The 19,076-nt window shown below is 37.3% G+C and overlaps 1 protein-coding gene across 6 annotated transcripts in view; it reads left to right on the top strand.

The window, feature by feature from the left end:
• LOC149843917 (putative histone-arginine methyltransferase CARM1) overlaps positions 1–19,076 on the top strand; it is a 65,739-nt gene that overhangs the window by 33,708 nt on the left and 12,955 nt on the right. For all 6 annotated transcript variants that reach the window (XR_016430938.1, XR_016430940.1, XR_016430939.1 and 3 more), the window contains exons 10-12: positions 14,746–14,829; positions 15,685–15,762; positions 17,452–17,555. Coding sequence is in view for 3 of the 6 variants with exons in the window: in XM_090000161.1 (XP_089856287.1) it covers positions 14,746–14,829; positions 15,685–15,762; positions 17,452–17,555 (266 nt within the window). In the remaining 3 variants the exon portion in view is untranslated. The remainder of the gene's footprint in view (positions 1–14,745; positions 14,830–15,684; positions 15,763–17,451; positions 17,556–19,076) is intronic.

Here is a 19,076-nt window from a genome sequence, read left to right as displayed (position 1 = left end):
TGATACTATGTCTTTTTATCATCAGGTGGAAAGCTGAGTATGCAATGCATGAACATAGTGGATGACCGACACTTGGGTTAGGGGAGCTCTTGGATGAGCACTGACCAGGAAAAGGATTGTTTCCATTCCAATGGATGCCATGAGGGCCTTTTGCTTGTGATATTGTCAGCACTACTTTTCATTGAGAAATGAGAGGTCATATACAACCTTAACTGCACAAGCCTGTTCCAGCCTGCTCCTTGTTCAAAAGCGTTGTTAGTGGTAGTGTCTGGTATAAAGTTAGTTTTTCTTCTTTTACAAGTTGGAGGGCCTATATGGTTGGCCTAAAATTTTCATTGTTTGTTTTGTTACTTGGGAAATGATCCACAAACAAATTTTTTTAGTCCTAAAACAGGTAAAAACATCCTATTAGTTAATTTCATGCTGCCACATTAAAAAATTTGATAAATAACGTAGGTAAAAGATAAGTAAAATATGTGTGGATATAATTACGGAAACTTGGATGTGTAGGCAGTCCATAGTCAACCCTTCTTTAAACAACTTTGGATTTGTGTCATGGTAACTCCTTGCTTTGTTTTCGTGGAATCATTTTAGAGGTAACAACAGCTAGCTCCTTTCTTTTCTCTTTATCCATCTTCACCTTTTTTATCCAAAAAGAAGGGGCTATAAACAGATTGTTGCTGCACAGAAACTTATTCCATCTATAGTCAGTGATTCCTGAGATGCTTATACTTGTTAGGATCATCATTGAGGATCTCTTGATGCAAATTTTGATTAATGGTATATCACAGAGTTACCGGAAGCGCCTAGGTAAGTGGGGAAGTGCGCTTCCCCGAAGTGCGTTTCGGAAGAGCGAAACGCCGCGCTTCCGAAACATGCGGGGAAGCGCCATTTTTTGGGGGAAGCACGCTTCCTTTTAATGGGAAACACGCTTCCCCCATTTTTAAATTTTTTTTGTGTTTTATTTTTATTTTTCTCTTTTTTTGCTTCCCCGTCGCTTCCGGTTCACTTCCTACGTCGCTTTCGAGATGATTCATGATTCGCTCCTAAGTCGTCCCACGCTTCCAACTTCCTAAAATTTTGAAAGTGCCTTGCTTCCCACTTCCTCTTCCCGTATCGCTTCCCGCTTCCTCAATTGGCAACCATGGTATATCATCTCTCATCTTTTATTTTGAAGTTTTGACACTCACCAATGGTTCCACAATCACAATAATGTCTTTCGTGGCTCCCCAAAACCTTAATCATGTAATATTTCTTGTCACTTTCCATAGTAAGGTCTAATTTCTCCACTCAGATGAGGCAACCATGAATTTAAGGTTTTCCTCATTTCAAAAGTGACTGCAAACATGTAAATTAAGAAGCAAACCTTGTCACACTAGGCATTTGCAAATTCCCTTCTTTTGGTTTGCCATCTATATTTCGTTGGTATTGTGGTGATGTGATAATGTCATCATATTTTTTTGTTTTGCTGTTAATCTGAAAATATTATAATATTTTACCTTTTATATCTTAAATTGGATAATGTTAAAAAAAATCTCAATATCATTGATGTGAAAATGTCTTCAAAGAGACAACATACACAAGAACACTAAGTTCTTAGTGAGAAACATGTGCACAAAGGCACAACACATTCAAGAGATCATAAAATGCACAAAGGCATAAAGAATATTAATCTTTGTTGAGAAAGTGAGAGTTTTTTCTAAAAGCTTAGGAACTACAAAGGGGTTCATCCCTATTTATATAATACAAGAAGGAGACCTTGGAGGGGCTCCATATAGATGTTGGAGCCCCTCCAACAGTCACAATTGTGACCGTTGGAGGGGCTCAATGTCTATATGGTGGGCCCTCCAATGGCTCAAAAAAGTGAAAAAGAAAAAAGAATAAGAAAAAAATACAAGAACAAAATTACATACATATTCCAAGGGGAACATGCATAAAATAGGAAATGACAGTTTTACCCTTTTAGGGTATTACAAGAAATATTTATATATATATATCTATATATATATATGATACATTTTAACATCTCCCCTCAAACTTACGGTATGATGATCGAAAGTTTGCCAAGAAGAAAATTGAATTTAGGAGAACAAAGCGCCTTGTGAAAAAGTCTGCCAGTTGGTATTCTGATGTCACATAAGGTACATCAATGACATTCTTTAGATATTCTTATCTAACATAGTGGTAGTCCATCTCGATATGCTTCCTGCGCTCATGAAATGTGTGATTCTTTGCAATATATATTGCACTTTTGTTGTAACAACATAGCTTGGTAGGTCCTTGAATACAAACCCCCATATCTTTCAATAGCCGCCGAATCCAAACAATTTCCATGGTTGTAGGTGCCATGACTCGATACTTAGCCTCCGTAGAAGATAGAGACACGTTATGCATTTTTTTACATCTTTGTCAAACCAAAGATTCACCTAAAAAAATACAGAAACCAGTGGTGGAATGACAGTTATTTGGGTCACTTCCCCAATTAGAGTTAGTATATGCAATTAAATTTAACTCAGAAGATGAAGATAAAAATACTCCCTTATTTATGGATCCTTTCACATATCAATAATCCAAAGAACAACACTCATATGAACTGATGTAGGGGCATGTTGATGTTGGCTTGCAACATGCACTGCATGAGAGATATCTGGTCTGGTGATGCTAAGATACATCAATGAAACAACGAGTTGCCTGTAAGGAGTAGAAATTTATAGAAGAATCCCATCATCAATCTTCATCTTTGTCCCTACTACTTCAGGAGTTTCATAAGTTTTGTCATTTAAAATACCTGACTTGTCAATGACCTCACAAGCAAGCTTAGTTTGACACAAAAAATAACCCTTGTGAGAATAAACAATTTCAATGACCAAAAAGTATGTCAGAAAACCTAAGTCCAACATTTCAAATTTTTCCGTTAGAGTAGACTTGATATTCTTGATTTGTACTACATCATCACCTATGATCAACATATAATAACAAAATTACAATACCTGCATCAAAGTTCTTGACAAATAAAACAGTGTAACATGAGACAACCATTTTCTACCATTATACTGGTAAATCGATCATACCAAGCCTTGGTTGTTTCAAACCATAGAGGGCTTTCTGTAGACAAAGAACTTTACCGTTGGGCACATTCATGTTAAATGGGCTTACGGGCTGCTGTCGTGATCGATATCCTGCACGAAGAACAAAGAAAGGGAGAGAGAGACAAGAAGAGAGAGAGAGAGAGGTGCACAATGGCTGGGTCTGCTCAAAATATTTTCTACACACAGCCACAGAGCCCTAAACATTATATATATAAACAAATTACAATGGCTATATTACATAAATGCCATTAATGAAAAACCCTACCCACATTAACAACGTCGTGCATATGGATCTGGATCCAGACCCATACACATGTTCTATTTTAACACCCTCCCTCAAGTTGTACGTGGTCTTGGAGCATGTACAACTTGCCTTTTAACAACCAAAATTGATGTCCTGTTAACCCTTTGGTAAACAAGTCTGCTACTTGGTCTTCTGTTCGAACATGACGTAGTTCTATCTCTTTCACCTCAACTTGCTGCTGTATAAAATGTTGATCAATCTCAATATGTTTCGTTCTGCTATGCTGAATGGGGTTACATACAATATTTATTGCGCTTTGATTGTCTCATGAAAGAGATGATTGAATAATTGTCTCCCAAGATCACTTAGTAAGTGTCTAATCCATGTAACTTCTGCTGTGCCTGCAGCCATCAACCTGTATTCTGCTTCTGTACTCGACCGTGCCATTGTTTTTTGCTTTCTACTGCTCCAAGGCACTAAATTATGTCCAATGTACACACAATATCCATAGACAGACCGTCTCTCATTTGGATATCCTGCCCAATCTGCATCTGTGTAAGTGATGAGTTCATGAACTTGATATAAGTTATTATTCCTGTGATAAACAACTCCGTCTCCTATAGTTCCCTTTAAATAACGTAGAATGCGCTTCACGACTTCCATATGACCTTCCGTTGGAGCATGCATAAACTGCGATACCTGATTGACAATATAAACTATATCAGGTCCCGTAAAGGTTAAATATTGCAGCATCCCTACAAGACTTCTATACATTGTAGGATTGACACAAGGGTGACCATCTTCAGAGCTCAGCCTTTGATGTAATACTCTCAGAGTGGTGACTGGTTTGCAATTGGTCATCCCGGCCCTTTCCAGAAGGTCAAGTGTGTACTTCTGTTGTACGAGTGTGAATGAGTCTCTTTGTCTGTCAACCTCTACACCAAGGAAGTATCTCAACTCCTTCAAATCTTTCATCTTGAAAGCTTTCATCAAAAATCACTTTACTTATTGCACATGATTATCTGAATTCCTAGTGATCACAATATCATTAACATATATAAGAAGTATAACGATGTTCGACTTTTGGTAAATAAAAAGCGAGTGATCTAGAGATCATCTTCTAAAACATAGCCTTGAATTTGCGTGGAGAAACTTTCAAACCAAAAGCGAAATGCCTGTTTCAACCCATATAGAGACTTTCTTAACTTGCACACCCAGGTGGTAGGATATTTCTCGTCATACCCAGGAGGTTGTTCCATATATACTTCCTCCTTTAGAACCCAATGCATGAATGCATTTTTAACATCCATTTGACTAAGCTTCCATCCTCGGTCGACTGCCAAAGATACGATGACACGAATTGTGCCCATTTTGACTACCAGACTAAAAGTTTCATCGTAATCTTCACCATACTGTTGCGTGAATCCCCGAGCAACAAGTTGTGCCTTATATCTGTCAATACTTCCTTCGGGCTTATATTTTGTTTTATAAACCCATTTTGAACCAACTACATTATTTCCTTCTGGTCGAGGTACTATTTTTCAAGCTTGGCACTCATGAAGGGCTTCCATTTCTTCATTCATAGCCTCAATCCAATGACGAGATTAAAGAACTTGATTAAAACAAGTGGGTTCATTCTGGTTTGTGAGCTGGGACATAAACAACTGAAAATCAAGGGAAAAAGTCTCATAACTTACCCATCGCTGAATAGGATGTTTGATGCGTGACGACCTTGGAACTGGATCACTAGAAACGACTTCCACATCCCTCGACCCTGTATTTCTGTCCCTTATAGTGTAAATCTGACCAGAGAAGCGCTCAATTGGAGGCGACTCAACTGGAAATGGCTCAAGTGAGGATGGCTCGACATGCATCTGTGAGTCTCCTGACTCCCTACTCAAATTGAAGGAAGCACAGGTCGCCTGACGTGTCTAGCCTGTATTGGCAAATAGATCCGTGCTCATCCATGGATCATATACTTCTATTTCTCGACATGGCAACCGTTCGGAGTCATTGATCTGAAAATTCTGTTCATCAAAAACAACATTCCTGGATGTCCTAATACGTTTGGTATTAGGGTCATAGCATCGATAGCCTTTGTATTCATCCACATACCCAACAAATATGTACTTAATGACCTTGTCCTGAAACTTATTCCACGTGGAGGAATCAATTTGCACATAGCATACACAACCAAAAACATGTATCTCATCATAGGAAGTATGTTTTCCAAATAAAGTATAATACGAAGATTTTCGATCCAGAAGCGCCATAGGGAGACGGTTTATGGTATGAACAGATGTGTGAAAGGCTTTTGTCCAAAGACTGATGGGCATCTTGCTGTCATGTAACATACTTATCGCACTTTCAACAATATATCAGTGTTTTCTCTCCGCAACCCCATTTTGTTGAGGAGTATGAGGGAAAGAAACTTGTCGACTTATTCCTTTATCTCGAATAAAGGCAATAAACTCGTTTGATGAATACTCTCCTCCACCATCACATTGTAAATGCACAATATCGCTGGAAAACTTTATTTTGACCATTGAATGGAATTCTTGAAATACTTGGAAGACTTCATGTTTATGTTTCATGAAATATATCCAAGTATAACGGGAATAAGAATCAACAAATATAATATAGTAATGACTGCCAGAGAGAGAAGGAATAGGGGCGAGTCCCCAAACATCAGAACAAATAATCTCAAATGGTTTTGAAGCTCTTTTATTAATATTGTGAAAGGGAAGAACATGACTTTTGCAGAGTTCACAAGATGAACATTTTTTATTCTCTGAAAGGGAACATAAACTAGACTTTGAAAGAAGACCATTAGATACAAGATTTTCAATGAAACCTCGACTACAATGTCCCAAGCGACTGTGCCAGATATCAGGCTTATTACAATGAGATAAATCAAAAAATTTCAATGGACTGAAGGACAAAGACTCCGAAGACGAAGAGGCTGAAGAATGCTTAGACGGCTCCAACTGGAGAACTGGGACTGAGGGAATCTCCTTGAAGACGTACATGTTTCCTTGTCGCTCCTCCTCAGCGAACGTCTCCTTCGTTTGTAGATCCTTAACATAAACAAAGGAGGGAGTAAATTCGATTGAAGAATTCAAATCGTCAACAAGTTAAGCCACAAAGGCAATGTTCTTTTGAATATTAGGAGCAAGAAGGACATTAGACAAGTGAAGTGAGGATTTCGACATAAGAATATGTGCACTGCCAGTATGACTAATGGAGTGAGAAGTTCCATCTCCCGTAACTATACTACCTCTTTCAAGATAAGGCAATAAGTGAGACAACTTACCCGCATTACCCGTGACATGAGTGACAGCACCAGAGTCAACATATCATTCTCCTTGTTCATTTTGCTTGATCGTAATCTGTGACAATGCTGATAGTAACAGTTGTTGCACATCTGCAGATGACGCTTTCGTGTCCACAACGGTGCCTGCCTTATTCTCAATTTTATTTGTTTTTTCCTCTGTTCTGCAGATTAAACCAACAATCAACTTTCACATGTCCTCTTTTGTTACATAGGAAGCAAGTGGGCACTCTCTTCTGATTCTCTGCATTAAAAACACCCGAAATATTAGGTGTAGGCAAGATACCACGACCTCCTTACCCAAAACGTCCTCGACCTCCTTGATGTCCTCCATTTCCTCGTCCAAGACCTACAGAAGTGTCCATAGCCAAAACTGAATAAGAACGAGCTGATTCATTTCCTTCCACCCGTTGTCTCATACTCATCTCATGTTGAACAAGCTTCGCCTGAAGGTCATCAAAGTTGGGCAAGCAGGGAAGGCAGGACAATGCTCTAGTAAACATGTCAAAATCAGGGCCCAATCCATTAAGAAGTTGTTGTACTTTATCTTTTTCTGAAATAGCACTTTCAATAATGGCCAATTGGTCAGTAATACTCTTCATGCAGCCTATGTATTCCATAACTGTCATTGAGCCTTTTCTCAAATTTTGAAACTCATTTTTTAAATACATAACTCGAGCTTCTAATATCTGAGAGTATGTCTGAGACAACTTACTCCATAGATCTGTTGCAGTGCAATTATCTAAAAGAGTAGCCAACACTTCTTGAGAGAGTGTTGACGTGATATAAGCAACCAAATACTGATCCCTCTTTCTCCAGGCTGTATAATCTGGATTTTTAACAGACTTGATAATTGTGTCGCCCTACTCATCCTTGGTTTCCTGCAAAATAAGTTGTGGTGGCACAGGAATAGAACCATCCAAATGTTCATCAAGATCCTAACTCCGTATGAACAGAAGTATCTGTCTCTTCCATGTCAAGAAATTATTATGTGTAAGTTTTTCTGTAACAAGCTGATTTAAAAAGTTTGCAGAGGGGCTAGAAAAAGTCGAGTAAGAGTCCATATCAATGGAGCAACGAGTAAACAAATTTAAGAAGTTTAAGAAAGAAACCAAATTATGACACAAAAAAATAAAGAAAGAAGAAGGTAGATTCACGACCTGATTCAGAATAAAATCCGTGACACAGAGAATAACATATTCAAGATAGTGAAGATTGTAAGGAAGAAACCAGATTTGCGTCACAAGAAATAAAGAAAGATGAAGACAAGTTCACGACGTGATTCACGTCAGAGAAACAACAATAATAAATGAAGAAAGAAGATGCAGAATAGTAAGAAGGATTAAGGTAGACAAAAGAGAGAACTACCTGTTCAGGGTCGTGATACCACACAGTGGATAGGAACACGAACCTGCTGTCTAGATTCGCAAAATCAGATTTTTGATGCAAGAAAGAATGACAGATAAAAATTAGACTTTAGATGCAGGAAAAGGCGACACATATACAAGAAAGAACGACACAGGAACCAGACCTTAGATGCAGGAAAAGACGGCCCAATGAACAGATGCACGTCTGATCACGCCCAGTCACAAACCCGCTTTGACACCATGTTAAATGGGCCGAGGGGCTGCTGCCGTGATCGATATCCTGCACGAAGAACAGAGAAAGGGAGAGAGAGACGAGAAGAGAGAGAGAGAGAGCTGCCCAATGGCTGGGGCTGCTCAGAATATTTTCTACACACAGCCACCGAGCCCTAAACATTATATATATAAACAAATTACAATGGCTATATTACATAAATGCCATTAATGAAAAACTCTACGCACATTAACAACGTCGTGCGTATGGATCTGGATCCAGACCCATACGCATGTTCTATTTTAACAATTCATACCCGGAGGAGGATCCATATAAACTTCTTCATGTAGATCTCCATTTAAGAAAGCATTCTTAACATCCATTTGATATATGTTCCATTTTTTAATAGATGCAATTTTAATTAGGCATCTAACAGTAACCATTCGCGTAACTGGGGCAAAAGTTTCATCTTTATCAATACCATATTCTTAAATATACCCCTTGATGACAAGACGAGCTTTATATCTCTCAAGAGACCCGTTACTCTTAGTTTTGACTTTGAAAACCCACACACATCCTATTGTTTTCTTCTCTTTAGGCAAATCTTGGAATTCCCAAGTTTTGGCTTTCCTAAGAGCTCTAAGTTCATTATCCATTGCATCCTTCCACTCTAACATTTTCTTGGCTTCTTCAAAACTTTTAAGTTCTATATATGAATGAATGACATTAAGACATGCTCTATGTTTAGTGAGAATGATTTATAGGAAATAAATCTAGAAGGGTTTCTTCTAGTTCTCTCGGTTCTACGAGGATTATTTGTTAAAGAAGATTCACTAGATTCACTATATTTTTTGACTGTACTTCTAAAATTGTTTCTATCTCTATGTGAATAGGTGATAGGGCCACTAGACGTTCTTTCTTCTATAAGATGATCAATAGATTGGTAAGGGAAGTTGTTATTTTTATTTATATTTTCATTATCTCTAGAATCATCTATATTTTCATTATCTCTAGAAATATCCTCATCTCTAGATAGTAACTCAAACAAGAAAGAGTAACCCATCTTCTCTTTATGAGTTTCACATTCTTCAAAACCACTACCATTTTCTAAAAAGGTCACATTCCTGGAAACATATAGTTTATCATTCTTAACATTATAGCATCTAAAACCTTTTTGAGTTTCGAAATACCCAAAAAATGCACAAGGAATAGTTTTTGGTGAGAGTTTGCCATTTTTATTGGTGATGACAAAACATTTGCATCCAAATATTCTCAACCTATTGTAATCGGGTTCCTTTTGGTATAGAATTTTAAGAGGTGAAATTTTATTTAGATTTTTTGAAGGAAGGTGGTTTATGAGAAAAATGGAGGCAAGAGCCGCCTCGGTCAAAATCTTTTAGGAATATTTTTAGAAATAAGCAAAGTTCCAGTTGTTTCAATAATATGCCTTTGCTTCTTTTCGACTAAATCATTTTGTTGATGTGTTTTTGGACAAGATCTTTGATGAACTATTCTATGAATTTCAAGATAATTTTTAAAATCATTTGAAAGATACTCTCCTCCAGAATCGGTCCTAAGAATCTTGAAGTTACTATTAAATTGATTTTTAATCATCATATGATATGTCTTGAACAATGTAAAGATCTCATGGTTATGCTAAGGAAATATATCCAACAAAATCTACAATAATCATCAACAAAAATAACATATTATGCAAATCCTCCTTTAGATATAACGGGTGCCAGTCCACATACATCCGAGTGCACAAGCTCAAAAGGTTTGTTTGTAAACATAGATCTTTGTTCAAACGGTAAGCTTCTCATTTTTCCAAGAATGCAATCATTACAAGTGAAGTTACTTTTACGAAGATCCTTAACAAAAGGCAAATAAGAAAGCTTGACGACATTAGGATGTCCAAGTCTTTTATGCCAAACATTTATATCTTTATGTTGGGCAATATTACAAAAAGATTTTTTTGGAATTCGTAGAAACTCCATGTAGTAGAGATCTCATTTTCTAGAGCCTTTCCCGATCAACTTTTTGGACTGACGATCCTGTACCCAACATTTATTTGATAAGAACATAATATCACATCCATGGTTCGAGAGTTGAGAAACCGAAAGCAAGTTTAAATTTAATTTTGGTATAAATCTAACTTTTGGAATAGAGAAATTTTGTTTTTCAAAGTTTTCAACTCATTTGATTTCAAGAGAAGCACCATTAGCGGTTGAAACAAACGATGAAAATACATTTTTTGAATATTCGGAAAGTGCAAAAAAAATGGGAGTCATATGAAAGGAGGCACCCGAATCTAAGAGCCAAGAGATCTTACCTGGAGGAAATGACATAGCGGCACCGGAAATGGATCCTTTGAGTAGGGGTTGCAGAGCCTCCATGATTTGACTTAAAGACAAAGCCCCATTGTAGGAAGTAGATGGATTCTCCTCTTTTTGTGGTTGAAACGTGGTAGACATTGCCACCTTCTTTTTTTCACTTAGGACAAACCAGCTTGATATGTTACGGTTCTTTACAAAAATAACAAATAATTTTTCCATACTCCCTTCCTTGATTCTATCTTCTATTTTGTCCTTCTTTCTTTACTCCTTGATTTTGATTAAAATGAGGAGGCTTATATGTTTTTAAATTACTTCCGGGCCTAGAGACGGCATAAGCAGTTTCATTTTCATCTTTACTTGAAGGCATGGCAAGAACACTTGGGTTTGATTTACTCATTCCCAAACAAGTCTCTTCTCTACTTAATTTGGTAAGAACATCTTCAAGAGGAGGAGAAGTAAAAGAAGATAGGAGAGAAAATCTTATTTGTTTGAATTCAGGTCTAAGTCCATTAAAAAAATTAAAGAACCAATCTTCTTCCAATTGTTTGTGGCGAAGCTCAATGGCTTCTCCACTCCACTTTGGTTGAAGCATAGCAAGCTCGTCCCAAATAGAAGACAATTCGGCGAAATATTCTCTATTGGTCATTTCGCTTTGTTGGAGAGTCAAAACTCTCTTTTGGAGATAATACTAATGGGATAAATCTCTTGAGTTATACATCCTCTCAAGATATTTCCACACTTGAGATGCTCTTTTAAATTTTAAAATATTTGCATTGATTCTAGTCTCAACCGAAGAAAAAATTCATGATAGGATTTTGTAATTTTTCATCTCTCATTTTTCATGCTTTTTGCTATATTCTTCAAGTGCTTTGGCTCTTTCTTCTCCATCAAGATTTTTTATTTTCCTCTTTTCAACCATTGTAATTTTTGGCTCCGGTTTCGGTATTTAACCTTGGATGTACCCCCAAAGTCCCTTACCTTTGATGTGTGCTTCCATATACCCATTAAGCTTGAAACCAAGAGAAAAGTGAGAATCTTTTTCCGCCATATGAGAAGCTTATACGAGAGACTTTCAAGAGTAAAAACACTTACTACAATTAGTCTTTAAGGCTTACTTGATGTGGTGTGCTTCACTAGGAATGAGTTGTAGGAGCTCTCCACACCAAAATGTAAGAGTAAAAAACGTGCACGATTTTTGAGGTGGCCACCGAGATGAGTCCAATCACGAACTATTCTTTTAGAGACCTTGCTCTGATACCATGTGAAAATGTCTTCAAAGAGAACACATACAAGAACACTAAGTTCTTAGTGAGAAACACGTGCACAAAGGCACAATAAGAACACTTAGAACAAATGTGTGCATAGGCACAACACATTCAAGAGATCACAAAATGCACAAAGGCTTAAAGAATATTAATCTTTATTGAGAAAGTGAGAGATCTTTTTCTAAAAGCTTAGGAACTACAAGGGGGTTCACCCCTATTTATAATACAAGAAGAAGAAGACCTTGGAGGGGCTCCACATAGACGTTGGAGCCCCTCCAACGGTCACAACTGTGACCGTTGGAGGGGCCCAACGTCTATATGGTGCCCCCCCCCCAATGGCTCAAAAAAGTGAAAAAAATATAAAAGGGAAAAAATACAAGAACACAATTACATACATATTCCAAGGGGAATATGTGTAAAATAGGAAATGACAGTTTTACCCTTGTAGGGTATTACAAGATATATATATATATATCAGATACATTTTAACAGTCTATGACAATGATGTATGTATAACAAACACTTGCATGCATACATAAAAACATACATAATATGCATACATATAGTGCCATCATCCTGTTTCAAAACCAAGGGGAGAAGGCCCTGTTTTCCCCGTTAAAAAAATAAAAGAAATACGAAGACAAGAAAAACCAACTTTGTTTCTCATATATATTCCTTTGTGATTGGTATAAGCCCACGGTCTTCACCTCTTTCTGTCTCTCAAGCATTGAAGAAAATATAACGGACTTCATAATATCCACTGAGTGCTGTGGATGTTTAGTGACAGAAACACATGTTGATCCTACCCTCGCATGCCTGATCTTACAGAGCCCAGCAACCTGGTGAAGATGTGTTTGTAGTGCTTGGTGGTCTATGTGGTCAGAAAGGATTTCCAAGCTATTCAAAGGCTGTATGTCCTTGATGGATTTTATACTCTATAAATCATAGATTAAAGTTCAATCTAAGACTCAGAGAATTGGCTAAATGGCAGGGTCCTGATCTGTCATGGTTGACTCAAATAGGCTATGGTTCGTGAGTTAAGCTTGATTATTGGGATGGTACTGCTTCGAAGGAAGGTATGAGGGTGATATCTTGTCACGTTTGTTGTATCTTTCTTCCTTCTCTTTTCGGTAAACAATTTCCTTTCTTGGCCCCTTTCCACACCAAAAGGGAAGAATTGAATTTGATAGGTTATGCTATTGACGATTTTGCCTTTAATACCCTTGGTGCTAGCAATCACTTGATAATTATTTGCATTTTTGTGGAGCAATTTTGAAATGTCCTAGTTGTTATACCATAATCAGATATCCAATCTGGAAGAAACATCTTTCTCTAAAAAACTTGATCAACTTGGTCTAGTTTTAAAACTATTCGAAGTATGAACCAATTTGATTTTCATATTTACTTGACATCTGTCATTACTAATCTAAATCCTATTTGACTCTGAATCTGAGTGCACTTTTGAGGTCTTCTTCGAAATGAATGGGGCTGGTAAGCGAACTGAGCAGCTCGTGACTTGGTTCGGTTTGGCTTGTCATGAGCTCATTCGTGATTGGTTCATATAACTGGCAAGCCAAGCCACAAGCAGTTCATTTAGCTTAAACGAGTCAAGGCCGAACATCAGGTGTTTGGCTCTGTTCAGCTTGGGTGAGCTCGTGCAGATAAAATCTGCATATATTTTATGTGTAATATATAAAGAGTAGGATGCATAGTATATATATATATATATATATATATATATATATATATATATATATATATATATATATATATATATATATATATATATATATATATATATATATATATACATAGACACACACACACACACACACACGGGCAGCAGTATCGTCAAACACCCAAAAATCGGACAAATGGTCGGACACACAATCGTGCACCAACTGTAATGATAAAGGGTTTTAGGGGCGGTCGCTATTGCTGCTAAAGGACTCTGTAGCGCAAAAAAATTTGCACCATTGATCCCGCGTGCAATCAGCGGCGCAAACCCCGTCCGACTTGCGTCGAACAAGATGGGTGTTCGATGATACACCCATCTCTCTCTCTCTCTCTCAATATGTGTATGAATGTATAAAGAGAAAGATATGCATGGAAAATATATATAAAATATGAATTATTAAGTATAATACATAAAATATATATAATTTTAAGTGTTATATATAAACATTATATATATATATGTTCTATGTAATAAATGACATGGAATATTTTACATGAGCAGGCTTATGCTTGGCTCATCTCATTCAAGCACGAGCCGAGCTTGAGCTCAGCCAAACACGAGCATGAACCGAGTCACGAGCTTGATCCAGTGGTAAACGAGCCGAGCCCGACCATGTCCTGTTTGGTTCGTTCTGCTCGTTTGGCAGCCTACTTACGAGGCTGATCCGATCAGTGGCCCCTGTTAGAACATTATGATGTACATAGGATCACCTCTCATGCAGATTGCTCTTTCTTTTATATGATCACCATCAGTGTGATCAGGCATCCACATGCTGGAAAAAATAGTACAGATTATGATTCGGATGGGACCACCCTGTGTACAATATGGGCTAATACTGGTCTATTTGAATCAGACAATTTTGACAGTAGTAATAAATTGTATTTGCTTGTCATCTTGATTTATTCTTTTTACTTGGTTACTGTTGATGTTATGTGGCCTATGTATACCAGGAAAAACACTTTGTAGCCTTCAAGTTTTTTTGAATTGTCCAGTAGAATCCCGACAAATCTGAGTCTATTTTTGTTATTTTGTGATAAATATGAAATATCTTTTGTTAGTTGTTGGAAAGTTCTGATTATTCCTAGTGGTCTTGTTCAAGGACAATAGTCTTTTTAGAGTTTAAATAAATTTGTTTCTTACAGTTCACCCTGTGATTTCTTCCAGGCCCTCTTTTGGCAGCAGACTAATTACTATGGTGTTGACCTTACTCCCTTACATGGCTCTGCATTCAAGGGATACTTTGCTGAGGTTGGTTCCCTCAATTGCTTTGACTTCCTCTGACCTTTGAGTCATCAATGATGTCTGTTTGATTGTAAAAGCGGTAGAAGTTTGAATTTCTTTATAGTTTGAATGATTTGTTGCTGATTGTACTTTTGCTTTTGATTGGAATATCTGAAAAATTTACGCTGATTCATTCTATCAATCCATTGTGCTGTGACCATTGATCTTTCTGGTATCCTTAGCATGACGAAGATTTTTGTAGTGTGAATCAGAAAAATTTATGAAGCAAGAACATGAGTTCGGAGAGGCCGGTGGCATGGAATCATACATCTTGTACATCATAAGCAACCACCATAACGTTGCATGTCTTAGGGATTAGCTGATGCTATTATAAGAGTCAACATGAGCCGTTATAACTTGACCAAATTTTATGCATTTTTGCTTTTATAATAAGCATATATTTTCCCCAATAAACTGCTTAGGGCTAATTTTTGTGATTGTGGATATCTCCTCAATAATTATGATGGAGAAGGTGCAAGTGTGAACCAAATTGAGTTAAAATGCAAAATATAAATGACTTTCATCTTTGTTGCTTCAAGTGCTTCTTTCTGGATTTCACCAAAATGGACAAATTATTGTGCAATTGGTCTGAATTTGGCTGATTGAGGTGTTCACATCTTATGGTTTATTGTATATGCTACTTGGAGTGCTTGTATGCTGCTTTATGCATAGGTTAGTTCTTTCTACAGTATGGTAACATGCAATTCCTTTTACCTCTATCTCATTTCTTAAGTTTTAATGTTGCAAACTTACAATACTTTGTTGTTTGTCTTTTTCTATTGTCCTACTGACGTTTGGGCTGTTCTGTTTCTTGTGTTGCAGCCTGTGGTTGATGCATTTGATCCGAGATTGTTAGTTGCTCCAGCTATATTTCATACTTTAAATTTTTCGAGTATAAAGGTATAAAATGCCATTCACTTGGTGTTCTTGTGTGTTTGCATTCATGAATGTATCTGCATGTATAGGTCATTTTTTATGCAGTATCACTACATGCCAATCATACTTTTTTTTTCTTTTCCACCATCCATCTAGACATTCCTTGAGATGGATAGTGTATTCACTTGGATGGGTCTCAGCTGGTAACTTCTTTAAACAACATTTTTGGTAAAAAGGAAAAAAGGAAATCAAAGGAAAAAGTTGAGGGAATAAACCATGCCTTTCCTCAGTCCAACCTTGAACATATCTCTTTCTGCATGTTGTGGAAAATGTCAATGCTAGATGAAGGGGAAGGAAAATGAGGGCATTGAGCTTTGACCATATCTACCCCAAGAAGCTCTCTTGATCCCTTGCTAAGAATGGCGAGAAGTGGAGAAGGTTGGACATGGTCATCCAAGGGATGGAAGCCCTTGCTTCGTTTTTAAACCCATTTCAAACATAACATTTTCACAATATGTTTCATTTGTTCAGAGTCATCCTGCTCACATAAAGCTCTAATTGGTATATTGTATCCTTTTCTGCCATTTCATCAATAGTTACTTTCCGGGTCCATCTATCAAGTAGTTATTTGTTAGAAGATTTGCTACCAGACCTTTTTCTACAATATGATCCATTGCCTTGCACCTGCATTCTCGAAACAACTTGCATATTTCTTCAATTCTTCGTCACAGAGCCTATTAGTCCACAAACTGTAGATTTAAGAGACATTTTCTTCTTCATCATCCCATCAAGCGACTGCTACACCAACTTTCTTCATAGTCATCTTCTTGAGGACTGCCTTAGCCATAATGATCTTCCCCACTTAATCCATCTTGTGTTGACCACCAATAATCACTTTGTATGCTTTCATGTCCTTCAGCAAATCTATGAGCTTTTGCAACTTCCCATCCTTACACAAACTAAAGATCATGATACTTGTGAGGTAATCTGATTCAGGTTAACTCTTCTCCTCGCCATATTCCTAAACATACTCATATACTGTGGTATCTGTTGAGCAAACCAACATATTCAGCATTTTGTTGCAAGCTAAGAAGAAGAAAATAGATGCCTCAAAGAGTAATGACTAACCTTCCCCACCATATGTTATGAGTGGGTCTCTCTCTCTCTCTATATATATATATATATGAGCCCTCTTTCTTTCAGTTTTTTTTCTTTCCATTATTTTGTATGAGTTACTGGCAGGATCCCCTATAGCTGGCTACATACTGTCCATCTTGAGAACTGTCGAGATTGATATTTGCAAAAAGTGGATCTGCATAAAAGGTAACATCATCTGTGTGTATGCATGCGTAGGTATGTCTATGTAGTCTGTTTTAGAATCCTGTGATCTTTTGAGGCTACCTTTGTTTTTTTTTTTTGAATTTATAACCCGAAGAAACCACACCCGGCACGAAGACCTGGTCGTGCTGGCCCAGCCTGCCATACGTACGGTCGTCATGCTGGCAGTGTAAAACATCGAGGCTAGGATCCCTGCCCCTGGGGCCTATGCTACGCATTGGCTTGCACATAAGGGTGACATTTATGAGAATCAAACCTTGACTGCCCATCTATCCGGCAAGGCCCCACTCCACTATGCCAACCCTCCTTGGGACTCTTTTGAGGCTACTTTAAAATGCAAGATTTTAATTTATTCTATTTGTTGCTTTTGTTTAGGAACAGGAGCTCTATGAAATTGACATCCCGCTTCATTTTATAGCATCTGTTGGTACTAAGGTTCATGGTCTTGCATGTTGGTTCGATGTGCTATTTGATGGAAGGTAACTTTTTGTCTTTGCATGTTTAAGGTTTTGTGATGTGCCTTTCTATTTCAAGTTCTTGAGATGCTTGTGTTTGTATCTCATAAATGTTATTCTATGGAGATCTTCAATCTCCTGGGAAGAGGTGTAGTTTTACTATTTTTTTATGTTTTAGGCTTCACACTTGCCATCACTTTTTGGTCTTGTTTCCATAAACACATGTTTTTTTTAATCTAATGTGATTTTCTTGCTTTTCTGTGCCAAAAAATATATGGAATTTATTCTGATAAGGTGCACATGGGCTTCAATGGTTTTTTATTTTGTCTATCCATACCCATCTGCTTCCCCAAATCACAAAAAAGGACCATTAATGAACTAGCTTATATAACCCCTTTGTTTTGTGAGCCCAGTATTTTTCGTTTGAAAATATCTCCATATGAGAATGAAATGATATAAAAAATGTGTATTCATGAAAAGAAATAATAGCTGCCTCACATATGAGAAAGTAAGGTAAGAAAAGTAGGTGCATGGGATCCATCAAATTTACTTTTTGGAGGTTATTGTTTAAACTTACATAAGGTGAGAAGAATGGCTGGAAAGTTTTTATCTGGAGCAGGTGCTGAAATAAAAAAGGTTTTCTCATGATTCCATCAATCCATGGGATCTTTTGTTCTTGTTGATCGTGAGCCCACTTTTCACACATTTATGTCTTACATTGAGCAAATATGCATTTTGAAATGAATGTAGCACATAGGTCTTAATCAAATTTCCTTAAGGTTTGTTGGGTTGGCTCGGTAGCTTGTGGGCTGACCTGGACCCCAGCCCATTATTAAACAGGCTGGGATTTTGGCCAGGTGCCTAATAGTCTGGGCCTAAAATCCTTGCATCAATTCTAATGTGAGACAGATCGACTAGACCTGACAGGCCACTGTTCTGTTGCCCACCCCTTATGCATGATATTTCATCAAGTCTTCTACCTACATACATGGTAAGTTAATGTTAATGCTATCTTCCTCTTTTGTTAGCTAGGTTGCAAATTATAGCTTCATCGTATGTCGGTGTTGTGCATCGTACAGGATTGTGATGCATAGAATTGCTCTCTGAGCATGTCAAAGACTAACCTCAAATGATGTAGATGTTCATGCTCACTCTTGCTATAGATGAGTATCTCATCGAAATAGACTACAAATTTTTTTCCTATGTATGACTTAAAATTCTGGTTCATGATTCTCATGAAAGTGGAAGGGGCATTGGATAGACCATCATGAGTCTTGAATGCAGTTTTCCATTCATCTCTTGATCTAACTCTAATATGATGATAACCACTCCTCAAATCTAGCTTAGAAATTTTTTTTGACCCCGTCAACTGATGTAGAAGATTATCTAGCTTAGGGATGAGAAATCTTGACAGTGATCTTATTGATGACATAATCATCAATGCACATCCTCCAAATACTATTTTTCTTTGATACTAACAATGCATCTACAACACACAGACTAATACTCTTCTTAACATGTTCCTTCTCTAATAACTTTTCTACT

This window comes from Nuphar pumila, chromosome 3, assembly GCF_984573655.1.
Source record: "Nuphar pumila chromosome 3, dmNupPumi1.hap1.1, whole genome shotgun sequence".
NCBI classification, from domain to species: domain Eukaryota; kingdom Viridiplantae; phylum Streptophyta; class Magnoliopsida; order Nymphaeales; family Nymphaeaceae; genus Nuphar; species Nuphar pumila.
This window is presented reverse-complemented; position numbering and strand designations above follow the sequence as displayed.